The 18,007-nt window shown below is 51.7% G+C and overlaps 1 protein-coding gene across 2 annotated transcripts in view; it reads left to right on the forward strand.

Annotated features, from left to right (window-relative positions):
• The window catches only part of Prkar1b (protein kinase cAMP-dependent type I regulatory subunit beta), a 117,711-nt gene that overhangs the window by 74,853 nt on the left and 24,851 nt on the right, over positions 1-18,007 (forward strand). For both annotated transcript variants that reach the window (XM_032886484.1, XM_032886483.1), the window contains exon 7: positions 9,688-9,846. In XM_032886484.1, the coding sequence (XP_032742375.1) occupies positions 9,688-9,846 (159 nt within the window). The remainder of the gene's footprint in view (positions 1-9,687; positions 9,847-18,007) is intronic.

The following is an 18,007-nucleotide window of genomic DNA, read 5'->3' on the forward strand; positions in this document are numbered from 1 at the left end:
AGTGGGGCACACACGCGAAGTTGACCTGGTGAATCTGACAGCTCAACCCCTGGTCTGGGTCTCAGGGGAGGGAGGGCATCCTATCTCCCCAAACAAGGAAACTGAGTTGGGAGGTAGTGATCCCTTGGGCTACTCACTCAGAGGAAGTGTGAGGCAGACGATTAAAAAGTGCTTCTGATGTTAGTTAGGCTCTGCTGTGACCATGTGTTAGGTCAAATAAAACAAACATCCATGAAAAACCCAGCTCAGAAAGCAGCTTGGTTCCTGGCCTACCCCAGGCCAGGTTTGGTAGGGAGCGGAGGAGGCCTTGGCCCCTAGCAGCTTGTCTATTTTTTATTTTATTTTATTTTTTTAAGATTTTATTTTATTGTATATGAGTACACTGTAGCTGCATTCAGACACACCAGAAGAGGGCATCAGATCTCATTACAGATGGTTGTGAGCCACCATGTGGTTGCTGGGATTTGAACTCAGGACCTCAGGAAGAGCAGTCGGTGCTCTTAACCACTGAGCCATCTCTCCAGCCCTAGCAACTTGTCTAAGTGGGTCCCAAGAACCCTGTCTCTGTTCAAAGTTGCTTTGATGGGTTGAGATTGCTAGGACTCATTTCTAATTTTCAGTTTAATCGTTCTTTTGGGTTTTTGTTGTTTGATATTTGTTTTTAAAGATGGGGTTTGCGGGTTGGGGATTTAGCTCAGTGGTAGAGTACTTGCCTAGCAAGCGCAAGGCCCTGGGTTCGGTCCCCAGCTCCGAAAAAAAGAAAAAAAAAAAAAAAAGATGGGGTTTGCATCTATAAACCCCATGGGGAGGCAAAGGCAGGCAAGATCTCTGAGTTCAAGGTCAGTCTGGTCTACAGAGTGAGTTCCAGTCAGGCCTACACAGAGAAATCCTAAAATAAAGTTAAATAAATAAATACATAAGTAAATAAACAAACAAATAAATAAACGAGGGTCTCATGTAGCTCAGGCTGGCCTAAACTTACGTAGCCAAGGATGATCCTTACCTTTCAATCCTCCTGCGACCTGAGATGACAAGCATTGTTTTATATGATGCTGAGGGTGGAATCTGGGATTTCCTGCATGCCAGGCAAGCACTCTATCAACCCCCCTCCCCCATAGTTTGCACCCATAGCTCCTCTCCCAAGCCCTGACCCCAGGTTATTGCCCACTCCTGGCCCTAAGGCTACCACCCACTGCTCTGTCTCCTTCCACAGCAAGTGTTAGCTCTTGCTCTCTGGGGGCATTGCCTGCTACCATAGTAACCCTAGAAATATTCACCAGTGGACCTGCCCCGGGGTCGGTGTGGTGACTTCATGGGATGGATGACAATTAACAGGAAATTAGTAAACAGCGGCTCCCACCTCAGGGCCTTGGCTTTCCCCCTGACTTCTCTACTCTTAGCTTTTGCTCTGCCTTCCAAACTCTTATTCATTCTTCAATACCCTCCAGGCCCTGTTCCTCTGTCTGCAGTGGAGCACTGATAAATGCTGACCTTAGTGACAGCAGAAGACCCCACCTCCAACCCCCCACCCCCTGGGAGCCTGTGTGGCTTTGGAGCCTGTGTGGCTTCGGATCTAGGCCCCTCCTTTCTTTGGAACATGAGGCTGCCCTCTCCTTCCCTCCTTCTCCTCCTCCTCCTCCTCCTCCTCCTCCATTTTCTCCCTTTTTTTCCAGCCTGAACCCACACTCTTCAGGATATCCTTGAATTTATCCTCTTGCCTCCATCTCCTGAGTGCTGGGATTACAGAGCTGTGTGGCCATATCTGATTTACGTGGTGCCGGGGGTGGGGGACCCCTCCCCAGGCTTCATGAATGCTAAGCAAACACTCTCCTGAGCCAGGTATCCAAGTCTAAATGTGGCCTCCTTTGTGCTCGCCAAAGTCACCTAGAATCTTTCAGTTCCATCTCATAACAAGGTTGGGGAGACCCCAGGGGGATTGTGGGTCACCCATTCTTTGACGGACGTCCCCAAATAAGTGGACATAAGAAAAGTGCTGGCTGTCCTCAAGGTTATGGAGTCCCTGAATGTCCAGGAAGGCTGTAGGTGAATCAGAACCTTGTGCAGACTGTGCGAGGAGGCTCTCTCTGGTCCTTTCCACCCTGGGCTGCCTTAGCTGTGGTGGGCTTTGTCCCAGAGGAGTGAGCATGGAGTACATAGCGGCCAGAGGGCTGCACAGGGATTCTCCCACAGAGCAGCCTTCCTATTATATACTGGCAGGCCCACCTCCTGCCTGTTCTAGGCAGCCTTTCATCCTCAAGGAAGCCCTCCATACCCACACCCATCATCTACCCCAATTGCAGTAGCTACCTCCCTCCTCAGGTTAGCTCCAGTGTATCTGAGGGCATGTGGCCATCTTGTGTCCCTGGCTTGCTAAGTCTGTGGTTGTCCCCGGAGGCCCCTGAACCACTTGCTGTGGAAGACCCCAGCTATGACTAAGGAGCAGGGAGTCACTTCCCTGGATGTCACGGTGCACTCCGTTTAAGCCTGTGCTATTCCGTCAGCTTCCAGAGGCCAGCCTTTACCTCACAGCCCCCAGAATCCTACAAAAGTGAAAGTCATATTAACTGATGATACTGGCCCCAGATATAGATCCGTGACCCCCTCGAATGTGGAGAGGGGCGGATAGGACTGGCAGGATCCCACACACCTCCACACCTTTTCAGAGCAAGCCTCCCCGACAGATACCTTCCAAGCTCCAATGAGACAATAAGGGGCCACGGTGGGAGCCCTGGCTTGAGGTTTCCCCAGCCTCTGGTTGGCCTCACCGTCTTGTAATGATGGTCAGAGCACTAGCTGGCCACCCACCAACCTGGGGACATGTGGAGGCAATTTTGTAAAGGAAAAAGTGAGCTCACCTTCACACACACACACAAAAAAACGGTTCCTCAAATATATTGTCTCGACAGATCTAACCCCACCTCCCTCCCCAGCTGGGAGGTTCAGGTTCAAAGGCGGCTTAGAGGCCCTTGCTGGATGCCGGCTGGCCAAACCAGGATGTCTGGGCATCGTGGGTGGATGCCGCTTCCTGGCTAAAGCCTCGAGTTTAAGATGCAGAGGCTGCGGGTGGTGCAAAGACTGGACCCACGAGTGGGCGCGTCCGGCCTCGCCTCCCTACAGCACGATGAAAAAGTCCCTGACCCCTCCATCCGCGTCTCAGACTTTCCAGTGGTAATGGTGGGCGGCAGGGAGCACCCACAGGGATGGGCCCAGAAGAATCTGGACTGTGGTGTGGGAGATGCAGGGTAAACACATGGGGGGCCCTGAAGGAAGGCCCATTTAAAGCAGAAAGCAGCTGGGGCTGGGGAGAAGCGTGTCAGTCTCGGCTGAGTTACGGGCCTATATTATTATAATTCCTGCGCTTACTCTCTGCAAGCTTGGACTATTACTAGCTTTACCTTTCCAGGCAGGGTCTGCACCCCTCCCTCCAGACAGGCCAGCCTACTAGGTTTTCCGGAGCACCCTTCCAGGAGGAATACAGTTCACTCACCAGCAGGAGGAGGCCCAAAGGCCCAAAGTTCCGTCTTAGTTAAAAAAATCCCAGCTTTCCACAGAGACTTTGTAAACGCTAGGCCGTGGGTATATGTTTGCCAAGAACTAGAATTCAGTTTTCTAGTAGGAAAGTATTTTCCAAATTTATTTTTATTCCTGGGATACAGCATTTCTGCTGAACAGGACACCCAATTGCAGGCATACAAGGTTGGGAATGGGGTCTGGGGGGTCGGCTGGATTCCTCCTGTTTCAGAAGAAGCTGGTCCTGCCTCAGAGGTGCTCATCCTGCCTCAGAGGTGTTTCCCTCCCTGGCAGCACTGCGTGCACCCGGGAGCTGGGCTTCTCTATCTTGTCTGGCTGTTGGGTTGGGGACTGTTCAGTTTGCCAGAGTTTCTAGGTGAGCACATCCGTTTAAATTGTTAAAGCGCTTGAAGCATGAGATTAACTATGGTATCAACAGTTGCAGCTGTCACCGTCACCGGTCCCCAGAACTTTTTCCTCTGTGAGTGTGGGGGAGGGGTGGAGGAGAACACATGCCCTTGGATGGCAGCGCTGAACCTCCGGTGTCTTTATTAGTCACCGTCCACCTGGGGTCTTTTTTTGTCGTTGTTTTATTTTGTTGTTTTGTTTTGTTTTATTTGTGTGTGTGTGTGTGTGTGTGTGTGTGTGTGTGAGAGAGAGAGAGAGAGAGAGAGAGAGAGAGAGAGAGAGAGAGGAGAGAGAGAGAGAGAGAGAGAGAGAGAGAGAGAGAGAGAGAGAGAGAGAGAGGCAGATAGGCAGGCAGGCAGACAGACAGGCAGGCAGGCAGACAGGCAGGCAGGCAGACAGGCAGGCAGGCAGACAGGCAGGCAGGCAGACAGGCAGACAGGCAGGCAGACAGACCTTTAAAAACATGGCTTCGGCCAGCTGAACTCGAGTCCTCACATTTCCACAGTGAGCCATTACCCACTGACCCGTCTTCCCAACCCTCCTCCTGTCTGCACTGCCGAGTCACTCCACAGCCCCACCCCAGCCCCTGACTCCCCTCTTCCTACTTCCTATCCCTACAAGTCTGACTCCTGGGGTGGAGAGATGGCTCAGTGGTTAAAGAGCACGGGATATCTTCCAGAGGACCTGGGTTTGATTCCTAGCATTCAGCTGAATTTACAAATCCTGTTCCAGGGGATCTGACCCCTTCTTCCACCTGCACAGACACACGTGCGGGCAAAAACACCCATGCACATGAAATTAAAAGAGTCTCTTTCTAGCCTGGAACCCACTGACTCATGTGGGATAGCCAACAATGACCCCTAAAGATTTGCCCATCTATACTCCCTAGGTCCCAGAGTGGGGGCTACAGACCTTGGCCTTCATGTGAAACCTCTGGGCCTCGAATTCACAGATTCTTGATCTAAAAATAATCTGACTCTTCTGGGGTGTCTCATGTTGACTTTACACAGCATCTGTCCTATGGCTGCTGGTCACTGAGTAAAACGGCCTCCAGATCCACCCACTCACGCTACAGCAGGTGTCAGAATGTCCTGTCTAAGGCTGAGTAATATTCCACTGGGGGCATGTGGCACATTTTCCTCATGCTCGTCCTTCTGGGCTCTTGCAAGCTACCCTTCAGTGAACAGGGATGTGTGAATGTCTCCTGGAGATGTGCTTTCCAAAGTGCTGGTATGTTCCAGTCAGCCATTTGTTGAAGGCAGAGCTGTGAGTGCCATTTTTCTGAAGGTCTTGGAGCCTCCCCAGCATATTTTACCCACACAGCACATGGTCTCCGAGGTCCTCAGTGGCCCCACTTGAGGTCACAGGGTATTGAATATAGCCTGACAGTGCACATGCCTGCAATTGAAGGTGTTTGACCCTGAGGTACCCCCAAATGCTGTGCTGTTCTAGTGGGGCTGAGTTACACAGGCTGAGGGTTCCAGCATCTCTTGAATTGCTGGGCTCATGCAGACCTCTTGGGACTCCATTTTCTTTTTGGAGAAATTATGGGATTCATATTGGGGCACAGTCTTGACCTGACCTGCTTTCTGGGGATCTGGAAATGCATGTGAGGTAGGGAAGACTGAGAGGGCCACACCCAGGATGGACAAAAGGGAACCTCACTGGCCCGATGACTAACCAGGAGTGCTCTGGGAGCATAGGTCAAGGGTGGCATTTGTGTGTCCCAGGCCCAGCTCTTGACTGAAGTGCTTGAGAAGGGTGGCAGAATCGGCTGTGCCCTAGGTGCCCTGTCCAGGGCACCTCTGGGCTCCTGGCAACCTTGGTTCATCTGTGTCAGGAGGGTGATGTTCACTGGTCCTAGAGTCTTGGTGCTCTAGAAATCCAATGATCTCTGGAGACTCTGCCAGGATTTTACCGTACTGGGGACCTTCTGCCACCTAACCACCTCTGGCTACCTCCGGTCCTCTATGCAGAGGCCAGGCCACCATAGGAGTCTAAATTCAGATTTTTTAAAAATTTTTTTCTTCTTTTTCCTAGTGTCTATGTCCATACACATGTGTGCAATTCCAGTGTGTCCACATGTGTGCACATGCACGTGGAAGCTAAGGGTCAACCTCAGGCATCATTCCTCAAGTACCATCCACTTTGTTTTATAAGTTCACTTCTATTTATCGTATGGGGCTACGTGCGTGCGAGCGAATGAGTGTGTGCGTGCGTATGAGTGAGTGATGGGGGGGTGCTTCTGATATCACACATATATGGAGATGAGAGGACAGATTTTTAGAGTCAATTCTGTCCTTTCACCTTTGCATGAATCCAGGGATCAAACCCATTGAGTCGTCAGGCCTGTGTGGCAAGTGCCTATCCACTGAGTCATCCTGTCGGTCCACTTGCTTTGTTAATACAGAGTCTCTTTCTTGCCTGGAACTCACTGATCCATGTAGAATAGTCAACCAGTGAGCCCCAAAGATTGGCCCATCTGTACTCCAGGGCCCTGGCATGAGGGTTACAGACCCTGGTCACTATGCCCAGAGGTTTCACAGGGATTTTGGGGTTCAAATTCACATATTATTGCTCAAGGCCAACACTTTATCATCTGAGCCATCTCAGCCTTGGTTTTTCTTTTTCGTACAATCCTGTTCTGTAGCCTAGGCTAGCCCGATCCACCAGACTCAGTTTTTCAGGGGCTAAGATCATAGGCATGGATCGTCATACCAGTCTGTCTCTGTATTTGCCTGTGGCCTGTGCCTCTGCTGTTTGGAGGATCCTCTGCAGTTGGGAATCTGTCATCTACTGCAGAGTCCCTAGAGGTGAGAAGGTGCCTGAGTCACTCACTGAACCAAGGCTCAGCAGGGACAGGCAGGAAGGAGGAAGGCAGGCAGGGCAGGGTAGAAGATGCTGGGCTCAGCTGGACGACCCTTGGTCCCTAGTGTGGCATAATATGACTCAGTGGGGCCTCCCACCATTTTTCTCCTAAAGGAAGAAAAAAACAAAAAAAATGGAACCAAACAAGAGTAGCCCCTTTGCGTACCAGCTGGGTGGGGGAGCTGTGACAGAGGCCAGTGTGCACAGAAGGATGGCCCTTTGTCCTCCGGGTGGCCTTGGAGGACACAATGGTTTCCTCTGACACTGTGGGAGATCCCCTAGGCTTGAGGCTCTGGGCTCAGGGAGGGTAGTCACTGCACAGGGTCCCTCTTCCCTTGGTCATGTCCCAGGGCAGCCATACTCACTCTTCCTGTGGTGTGTGAAGTTGCGGAAGTATTACTGCCACAGAGGTATTGTGTCCCCAAAGGCTCAGTGCTCTGGGTGGGGGAGAGCTTTAAGTCCCCCCACACACACTTGGGGTAGCTACTGGGGGACTTTCTCGATCCCCATGCTGTAAGGACACTTAGCCCATTGGCGGCTCACCAGCAGGGACTCAAGTGTCCTACACACCTCTCCCAACCCCAAAAGCATCTGTACTTATGACTCCGCCCGAGATGACACACGGGGCCAGAAGTGTGGTGGGAACAGAGTGACCTCTGGGGCTATGCTTTCAGTCACACTTCTGCTGAGACAACAGGTATGCCTGTGATGCAACAGATGTTACCTCAGAGCTTTGTCATGAAACAAACAAGTCACAGTCAACTCAATAATGTTCCAGATGCCTGGGTGGTAGTGCATGCCTGGAATCCCAGGTCTCTGGAGGCTGCAATGGGAACATTTTACCAAATTAGGAGACAGCATAGACAGACTACAGAGGGAAAGAAACTCTGTCTCAAAGTGGGGAGAGGTTGGGGATACAGTTCAGTGGTAGGCATTTGTTTAGAATACTTCAGAGAGAAGATGGGGGTGTGGCTCAGTGGTAGAGCCCCTGCCTAGAATCCCCCAGTGAGAGGCTGGGGGCGTGGCTCCGTAGTAGAGCCCCTGCCTAGAATCCCCCAGTGAGGGGCTGGGGCGTGGCTCAGTGGTAGAGCCCCTGCCTAGAATCCCCCAGTGAGGGGCTGGGGGTATGGCTCAGTGGTAGAGCCCCTGCCTAGAATCCTCCAGGGAGGGGCTGAGGTGCAAGGCCTTACCTTCAGTTCCTAGTACCACAAAAACAACGATGCTGGCAGCATCAACTGGGTATGACAACCCATCTAGGCTGGATGAGCCCCCGGGGCAGAGTGACAGACTGAAGGTGACACTGAGGGGAAGGATAGGCATACTCACTGAGTTACATGTCCAGATTAGTGGGGTTTCCAACCTGCAAGTTAACTGTGCATAGGTTTCTGCGCAAGTGCAGGCAAGGTGGAGGTCAGGAGGGGAGGCTGTGCTCTACCCTCTCTGGGCTGCGGGAATGAAATGAGGTCTTAGGGGTTTGCTATGGGGTCTGTGTACTCACATCTAAAGTCCGAAACCACTACATTCCCCACAGCATTTGGTAGGCATTGCTTCCAGATTCTTCATGGATCTTTTTGGCTCTAGGTTTTTTGAGACAGGACATCACTCTATAGCCCAGACTAGCCTGGAACCTGTCATTCTCCTGACTCAGCCTGGGGTGACAGGTGCATGACACCATGCCTAGTCTCTTTGCAGGTTTTTAAGGGCAATCTGTGCCCTTCTCTTCCCCTCCCTGTACCCCATATCCCTTTAGGGTTTAGGGAACCCACCAGACCAGGTAGGAAGAGTGCACACACCCATCTGGTCCCTGAGCTCTGTCTTTGGGAACTATTGTCCTCCGTATCCCCCTCCTGTCTTGGTGGCTAGCCAGTCCCCTTCCATGTCTCGCTCACTTCATCATGGCGTTAGGACCATCACCTGCGAGGCGTTCTCTTTCAGACAGAAATCTCTGTGCCTCAGTTATCACCGGATAATGAGACATTGATTTCAATAAGAATCGCTTCCATGATTCATCACAATCCATTCTCTGGATACGCACCCGTTGTAGCAGTGGGAACGGTTCTGTATGCTCATTGAGACGCTGCGGGATAGGATAAAGCATGCATTGTGTCAATTTATAGTAACCGAGCTGCATAATGGCGCTGAGAATGAACAATCTGCCCATTCTGTGCCCTGGCTGGGTGTGGGCCGCGCAAGGCCCATGCATAGTGTGCACACTGTGCAGGGCGCGTTGTCCACGCGGCCTGAAAGAGAATCTTGTCTTGGCTCTTTCTCGGCGCAGCTTGGTAGTGGTGCCTGGCCAGGGGGCTCAACTAGGCCGACAGCCAAAAGACTTGGGCGCTTGCCTTGGTGGCACAGGCCCAGAGGAGAAGGGGGACAGTCAGTGTGTGCCCACAGGGGTGGGGCAAGAGGGGTACTCAAGCAGAGGGATCACTGAATGGCCAGAGAGGAGAGGCATTTTGTATATGGAAAAGGCAAGAGAGAGAATATTTATCTGGATCTGTCTCTGTGTAGTTGGAGAGTGACTAACAGGGGTACAGTTGGAAAAACTGAGGTCCAGAGAGCCTGAGAGATGCTTACTGGATGGGTAACCAGCCTAGGAGGTAGCTGGGACACACTGTGCTTTGCCCTCTGGTCCTGACCAGTTCTTGGATGGCTGTGTGCTGTGTTGTGTGCTGCCCAGTTGTGGCTCTGAGTAGGCTGAGATGAGGTGGGATTGACGCTCCTAGGAGCTGGTCACATCCGCCTAAGGTTACCTCCAGGACAGGAGTATGTACGACGTGGTCCAAGAACCTTGCAAAGCACCTGTCCTTTCCACCGGGGATGGTTGTGGTTTTCCCCCACAGAGGAAGCGGCTATTACAAGCCATGTGTCCCACTGACCTTTCTCTCCTGTTCTCCAAAGGTATATGTGAACGGGGAGTGGGTGACCAACATCAGTGAGGGGGGAAGCTTCGGGGAGCTGGCCCTCATCTACGGCACCCCCAGAGCGGCTACTGTGAAGGCCAAAACGGACCTCAAGCTCTGGGGCATCGACCGTGACAGCTACAGGCGCATCCTCATGGTGAGTGGAACCCTGGCCAGGAGGCTCTGTCAGGGGAAGAGGCACAGGAGGAGGATCTGACACCACCAGAATCCCAGGTCTAAGGTGAAGATGGGTTTCCTCAGTAGACATAGCCTGTGACCTTAGTGGAAAGTATCAAAAAGGGTTTTGGAAGCTCCTTAAAACAGGAAGATGACTGGGACTGTCTCCATTGCTTTCCCCCACTTCTCTCCTTCCAGATACTGTAGAATGTGGTTGTAATAGCTGGATCTCCAGTGCTGCCATCTTGGATCAGAAGGTTACTTGGAGAATAAAAGCCAGGGTCCCTCCAAGGAAACATCAGGGCAAAGGCTAAAATGCTACCTATGGTAGTTATAGGCCACAGAGACAGAGTGCAAAGGCCTTGAGTGGCTGCTGCTCGTAGCACAGGGAGCTGTATAAGGGAAACATCATGAGAAGAGAATGAGAGTTTTGTCCCAAAGAGTCAGGAGCTCTCCATCCTGAAAACCCACAGCTTCTTCTGGAGCCCAATGTCATGATCCCTGACCTGCAAGTCCTTGAGTCACAGAGGGACCTGGGACTCAGGTAGATTGAGGTAGATTGGGGGAACTGGGAGTGGCCATGGGGAGAGATATTCCAGAATGTTCCCTAGAATAGCTCAGGCTGGAGCCTGGGTGCTCAGTCACTCAGGCACAGAGGGCACATCCTGTTGTGGTCTTGATGTGATGCCAGCCCTTCTGTAGGGCACACTTGTAGAGCACCCACTGTCTTAGAGGCAGCCGTCTCCAGGGCCCGGCTTGCCCAGCACGTCTGGGTTCCTGCATTGCTGTGGGCACAGAGACACAGTGCAGACAGCATAGCTCTATAGTCCTTTGTCTCCAACATGTTCTCCATCTGCAGGGGCCTGCCTGTCCCAGTGGGAGGATGTCCTGGGGGATCCTCCCTCTCTGCAAGAGGATACAGTCCCAGTACCCTCTGAGTACACCTGGCCTGAGGTTGCATAAGCAGCTGTTTCTCGACTGTCTCGTCTGTGCTGTGTCATTGCTGGTTGTGGGACTGTGGTTAGGACTTTATATTCAGGAATGCTCTCAAAAGCGCAGAGGGAGCTGGCACTTTCCTTCGGTTTAATTTCGGATCCCCAGACACTAAGAATAGAGCCATTTGGGCTCCAGAATCCGCAGAGCTCTTGTGGGGAATTTGGATCCTGTCCCCACCCATCCCCCCCCCATCTGGGCAGAGTTGGATCTGTCCAAATCACACACTGCTGAGGGCTCCTACCTGACTTGGGCTCACCGTGGGAGATGCAGAAGGCGAGATGTCACCAGTGTCTTCCGGGAGCTGACTACATCCCACAAGGTCAGCTCAGACTCCACATTGGAGTTGGAACGCTGTGACTTGTCCTTTGGAAGTTTCCGAAGTGTCTCTCCCTGCTGCTGTGTTTCTCTAAGGGACATACAGTGTCCAGTGCTGGGCAGAGCCATGGGTGTACCATCATCTATAGGCACTCGGGTGAGGGTTCAACAGAGGCCAGCAGTCCATGAGCTTCTTTCCTTTTATTTGGGTTCTCTGTTTCTCTCACCGGGGTCCCTGCATTTGCAACTAGTGAGCTTGGGATTCTCTATAGAGGGACTGGGATGTGACTTAGTTGGTAGGGGGCGGGCCTAACGTGCATGAAGCCCTGGGATATGGACGGTCTAAAGGAGGCACAGTGGTGCATGCCTGGAGACAGGAAGTTCAGAAGTCCGATGTCATCATCAAGTTACATAGAAGCTTTAGGCTAGCCTGGATTGCACGAGGCCCTGTTTCAAAATATAAGTCACATAAAATCATATTCAGAATCAAACTGTGTAGTACCAGTCACACTGGAGGCTTCCGAGGTTTCTGAGATGAGCTTAGAGTCCCCCAGTGATTCACAAAGGTTCACAGAGCCTGGGAATAGGTAACCCCATCCACCCCTACCCAGAATGAAAACCCCAAGGCAGTGAGGAACTAGATACACATTAGTGACTAAGAAACTTCTTCTGAGCCCTTGCTCATGGTGTGGTGTGGAGGGTGAGGGTGGGGGTAGGGGTGGGGGATGTGCTTGGAAGGCTTCAGGTGATGGAGAAATATCAGCCAGGTCCAGCTCCTTGTCCCTTAGCCCGGGTGCTCTGGCTGGGATAGGTTGTGCTGGGAGCTTGATTCAGCTCTGGTTCTAGTACTTCTGAACCACAAGACAGACGGAGTTCACCGTACACAGCGTGGGGATCTCCACACCTTGGGTGGCAGAAGAGGGTGGGGTCTTGCATCCCTGGTCTCCTTGTCCTACCTGGGACACCCTGAGCAAGGTGGGCCCTCTGCTTGTTCAGCAGACCTACAGCAATCTTCTAACCCAGCCTAATGCCAATCCCTTCCAAAGTCAGGCAGTCACTGTCCACTGGCTGGGGCCCGGGGACTGGGAGGTGAGTGCTTGTTCTGCCCTTCTGGGTTTCAAGGTCCCTGCTATTGAAATCTGATAGGGAACTTGGCTGAGGTCTGCCTTGGTTTCCTTTTTCATTGCGTTGGTAAAATACCCTTGACAAAAGCATCTTAGGGAAGAAAGGGCTTATCTGGGCTCAGAGTCCACGCCATCATAGGGAGGTCACCGCAGCAGTTGCTGGGGGCAACTGGTCACATCCCATCCATAGCCAAGGAACAGAGAGCACCGGATACCAGTATTCCATTCCCCTTGGCCTTCAGTCCAGGACTAATAAATGGTGCTGCCCACATTCCTGGTGGGCATCCCCACCTCCATTAACCCAATCACGATAGTCCCCCCCCCAGACACACCCACAGAGCAACGTAAACTAAGACCCTCCTTCCTCGAGGCTCCCTTCCACGCGATTCTGGATTCTGTCAAGTTGATAATCACTACTAACCATAACAGGGCATGGTGCAGGTATCTAGTGCAGTGTGATTCCCTGCACTAGGCAGGCTACTTGGGGAGAAGACTGAGCTAGCCTCTGCAGGCAGGTTCCTAGGACGAGCCCCATTGGAGCCATTTTGGTTCGCCATCTTGAATGCTGTAAAACCTGCTAAGCTGGGGATGCTCATGTCACCAAGAGGCTTAGGGGTACCTGCTCAGTCTGGGAACTAACAAGCTGGCTTCATCTGCTACGTGACAACTTCCCTTGGCCCCCTTATATTTTCAGTGTCATCCTGCCTGCTGCATTAACATTAGCTTCTGAGGTTCCTGGGTCACAGCCTGCCTGCATTCCTCCGGCATGCTTAATTGCTAGGTGGTCAATGGGAACTGCACATTTTCAAAAGAGATGCCCTTTTTAGGGCTGGATGGGATTAAAATGGCTTCGGCCAGGTCACCGAGCAGGCTGCTGCTACCACAGCCACCCCGTCTTGCACTGATAGATAGGCAGACACAACAGTTCTGCATCACCAGAGTCTGGACACTGGCTTTCCAAATGTGCTGACTTGTTGTCATGGAAACAGACTTGTTCCAGCTTCCGCTGGCAGAACCATCCGTCTCACCACCAAGGTCTGTAGCTGAGGGCAACTTAATGAAGTTCTCCTGGCACTACTGGGCACTCCCCAGCTCTGTTGCAATTTGGATTAGTAATTTTTCTCTTTGCTGTGACAAATACTTGACAAAGGTAGCTTAAGGGACAAGTTTATTGTGGCTCACAGCTTTAAGGACAGCCCATCATGGAGAGGAAGGGGTTGTGCAAGATCATAAGGCAGCTGGTGACACTGCATCCATAGTCAGGAAGAGAGGGGTGGAGAGGAGAGGAGAGGAAGAGGGGAGAGAAAAAAGAGAAGAGGAGAGAAGGAGAAGAAAGGAGAGAGAGAGAGAGAGAGAGAGAGAGAGAGAGAGAGAGAGAGAGAGAGAGAGAGAGAGAGAGAGAGAGAGAAGTTTCAGTGTTCTCCTTTGTATTCAGTCTAGGACCCCAGCCCTTGGAATAATGGGAGATCCTCCCATGTTTGGGATTGGTTCTCCCACTTGTAGGGTGGGTTTTTGCTTCAATAACCCAGTCTGGAATTCCCCTCACAGACATGCCCAGAGCTTTTCCTAATAGGTGATTCTAGATCCTGTCAAATTGACAACTAGGATTAGCCACCACAGCATTTTTCCTGGAAAGTAGAGAGCTTAGCGGTGAGTAACTCTGGGTTTCTGGGACTGGATTTTTGCAGGCATATTAGTGCTTCTCTGAGCTAAATCTGTTGGGAAAGTTGAGACCCAAGGTTGGGAGATGGGGGGTCTGGGGTCCTATCACTGTATCCTGTGCCAGTCTTCATGGAGACCCTTTGGGGCAGGTTTTAATATTCCCATTGCACAGATGAAAAGACAGAGCTCATGAGGCCAGTGAGCCCAGGCTTTCTGACAGCTAGCTCAAGCTCAGAGCCATCCTCCAGCTTCTCCCAGACTCGTCATTGGTTAAGGGGTGCTGTACATGCTGGCGGATTATCTCTTCAAGCTCTGTGTGTATTCCTACAGTAACTTACAGCTACCTACTGCTCTTAACAACCTCTGAGTCTTGGAAATGACACCTGCTACCTCAGTGTGTTCCCCAGAGCCCCACGGTGCTGTCCTCACTTGATCCCGTTCTTTGCCCAGTCCCTTCTCTGTGTCCTTCGTGTCCCTCCCCTTCATCATCCCCAAATGTTATGTAAGGCTGGTTTCTCTTTAGACACCTGAGTATTTGGTCTTCAAGCATGACTGTCCTGGGCTGTTCATCCCAGCTTTCTAGGGTCCTCAGGTCAGAATGGCAAAGTCTGGCTGGTAAGAGCCCTGGTGGCTGCCAATGACTGTGTCGCAGGCATCCCTTTCCACTGTGGTACATGATTGTTTGGGAATAGATTTCTCTTTTGGCTCCTCATGCTTTAACTGGACTGTGGGTGCCTGCCTGTGTCTCCAAGAGGTACCTGGCTGTGGAAATCACACTATGAGTGTCCCATTGTGCACCGGGTCACAGAGAGAACAATGAGCCAACTCTAACATTAGCTGACAGGCACCCAGACAGGAAGTATCCAGCGCAGCCAGGCCCTCCTGCACATGTCTCTCCATACAGCAGTGAGCCCTCTCCTCCTGCGGGGCTGAACACAGATGCTGCTGCTCCCCGGCCTGCACATGGGAGGGTGGGGATAACGTGCCGATGACATCAGACTGGACCACCTTGGCTCTGCTCTGTGCCAGCTTCAAGCCTGGGCATGCTGTGTGATTTCCCCCAATCCAGGGTGGGGATGGAGATGGGCTACAATGGTACAGCTCATGGCAGTGGCTTTGTGGACACAGCTTCTATCCCCACAGGAGCAAAGATGCAGAGTGGGGAGAATGCAGTTTGGAATGCTGTGAGAGCTCATGCTTGTAAGCCTGGCATTCGGGGGGCTGAGACAGAGTCACAGGTTCTAGGTCAGCCTGGACTGTAATAGTGAGTGAGACTAGTGTGGGCTATAGAGATAAAGTACACATCAACAAAGGGAAGAAAAGAAGCCGGGTAGGCTGGCACATGCCTTTCTTCTCTGCATTCAGGAAGCAGAGGCAGGCAGATCTCTTATGGTAGCAGCCAGCCTGAGCTACTCACAGAGCTCTATCTAAGACAGCGATTTCAATCCCCAGCTCATTGGACAGGAATGGAGCTCGTGCCTCTGTTTCCAGTCTAGTAGAGGTATAGCAGTATCTCTCAGAGCACAGGGCAAGGTCTCAGCTACGCTTCTTGCCACCTTCTGAGAGAAGAGTGCTCCTGGGAGGGGCTGGGTGCAGCGGACTGGTGCCTCTGGGTACCAATCTGCAGAGCTGCCCACCCCATTTCTGATGATTAGGGGCTTGTCTCAGGCTGGTGTTCTCCTGTATCCGGACAGGAAGCAAAGAACCTTTTGAGCTCAGATGTCAACAACTTTATCTGAGCCGTGGTATGATGTCACAGAGGGAGACACGGGGCCCAAATTAGAGAGAGAGGCCAGATCATGGATAGAACCTGAGGCTTGCAGACGGCAAGGTTGTTTCAAGAGCATAGGCAGTAATGGGCTGCCCTTGCCATGAACCTTCCTCTGGGGAACTCAGTAAGATTCGCATCAGCATCTTAAGTGCCAAAGTCTGTACACCACCATTTGTACTTTCACTGTCAGTTAACACCAACAGCCTGTCACCATCACCAACATCACTATCACTGACGCCCTCACCATCAATGTCAATAACCACCATCACCCCCACCATCCCCGCTATCATCACCACCATTGTGACTGTCAATATAGTCACTACCACCTCAACATCCCCATCGCTATCATCACCACCATTACCATCATTATCATCACCATCAGAAACATCACAGTCATCCTCACCATCACTACCACCACCATCACCGTCATTAACATCAAAGCCACACCATTACCACCATCATCACCACTACCATCATCATCACCACCATCATCACCACCATCATCACCATCATCACCACCATCATCACCATCATCATCACCATCTCACCACCGTCATCATCATCACTATCTCACCATCATCACCATCATCACTGTCTCACCATCATCACCATCATCACTGTCTCACCACCATCACCACCATTATCATCACCATCATCACTATCTCACCATCATCACCACCATCATCACTGTCTCACCATCATCACGTCTTACTACCATCACCACCATCATCGTCATCATCATCACTATCTCACCATCATCACCATCATCACTGTCTCACCATCATCACCATCATCACTGTCTCACCACCATCACCACCATTATCATCACCATCATCACTATCTCACCATCATCACCACCATCATCACTGTCTCACCATCATCACGTCTTACTACCATCACCACCATCATCGTCACCATCATCACTATCTCATCATCATCATCACCATCATCACTGTCTCACCACCATCACCATCATCATCACCATCATCACCATCTCACCATCCTCCTCACTGATATCAACACTATTGCCACCATCATCATACACAGGGATATTTATTGAATCTTAGTCCTTATAATAAATGATTTTAGAAAGTCTCACTCGCCCAGGACTAGTGCTGTGGAAAGTACATCCAGATGTACCCTGTTTCCCTGGATTGAAGTATCAGTCCCCCCAGAAACAGCCTGGCTGTCCTTTATGCAAAGCCCTAGGAGGATATGGGAGGCAGACTCATTCCTGTATCTTCAACCCCACTGTGGTGTGGGGCTCATGTGGTAGGCTTCACATTCTTCCTGAGAGTGGGATGCCCATGTGGATCCCCTGGGCTGTGTTCTGGATGCTGAGAGCCCAGGCAGTGAGCCAGGAGTGTTGACCGTCTTGAAGTAAGCAAGAAGGTTGACCTTGTGCTAGGGAGAAACCTAGCCTGGCCCTGTGGAAGCTGCCGTGTGCCCCGGAACCTTGAGGGCCCTTCCTCCTCATTTCACTGGCGCTCACATTTTTGTCCTAGCTTGCCCAGGACTGGCATTTACTGCCACATGCCTTCAGTTCAGTCCTTCTCCTGAAAGCCCTTTCCCTTCAGCAGAGCTTCACCGGCTGACCTTGGCTCATGGTCTGAGTTTGGGTCCATGGGCTATCCCTACACCTCATGTAGAGGGGGCTCTTGCTGCAACCATTATTTCGGGTATGATAGAGCCACCCGCTGCGAGCCTAGTGGATGGAGACATGGACATTTTTATACCCAGCTAAACCTGCTGCCAGAGACCAGGGGCAGCCTGTCAGTGGGTGGTGTCAAGAGAGGGACTGCACGTCTGGCTCTGCCTTGTCTGCCGGAGCTTCAGCTCTGAGCCTGCAGTGCACTGGCCTCTCCATTTCTGCTCCAGTGGCTTTGGGGCTGCTACACCTTGTTTCTGAGGTGCTTAGAGCTTGCCATCAGGCCCCACAAGGAATGCTTATAGGATAAATGTCACCCCACGTAGGACTGAGGTTGCCAGTCTCTTAGATGAGGCAGAGCCATGCTGCTTTGCAGACCTCCATGTATCAGTACCTCATGTCTGATCCATCTCCCTTTCCTGGACATCTTCCAACGTACGTCTTTCTCGGCAGACTCCTAGTCAGGGCTGCTGTACCTGAGTTTGGTGTTGACCTCAGGAATAAAAGGGTCACAGCTGTAGCAATGGGAGGCAGGGCAAATTTCTCCAGGACATCTATGGCCTCTTGTCAATGGCCGGGCAGCGGTCACAAGCCTCCCTCACCATTGCTGTAGACACCTGAGGAT

The sequence above is a fragment of the Rattus rattus genome, chromosome 16 (assembly GCF_011064425.1).
Source record: "Rattus rattus isolate New Zealand chromosome 16, Rrattus_CSIRO_v1, whole genome shotgun sequence".
NCBI lineage: Eukaryota > Metazoa > Chordata > Mammalia > Rodentia > Muridae > Rattus > Rattus rattus.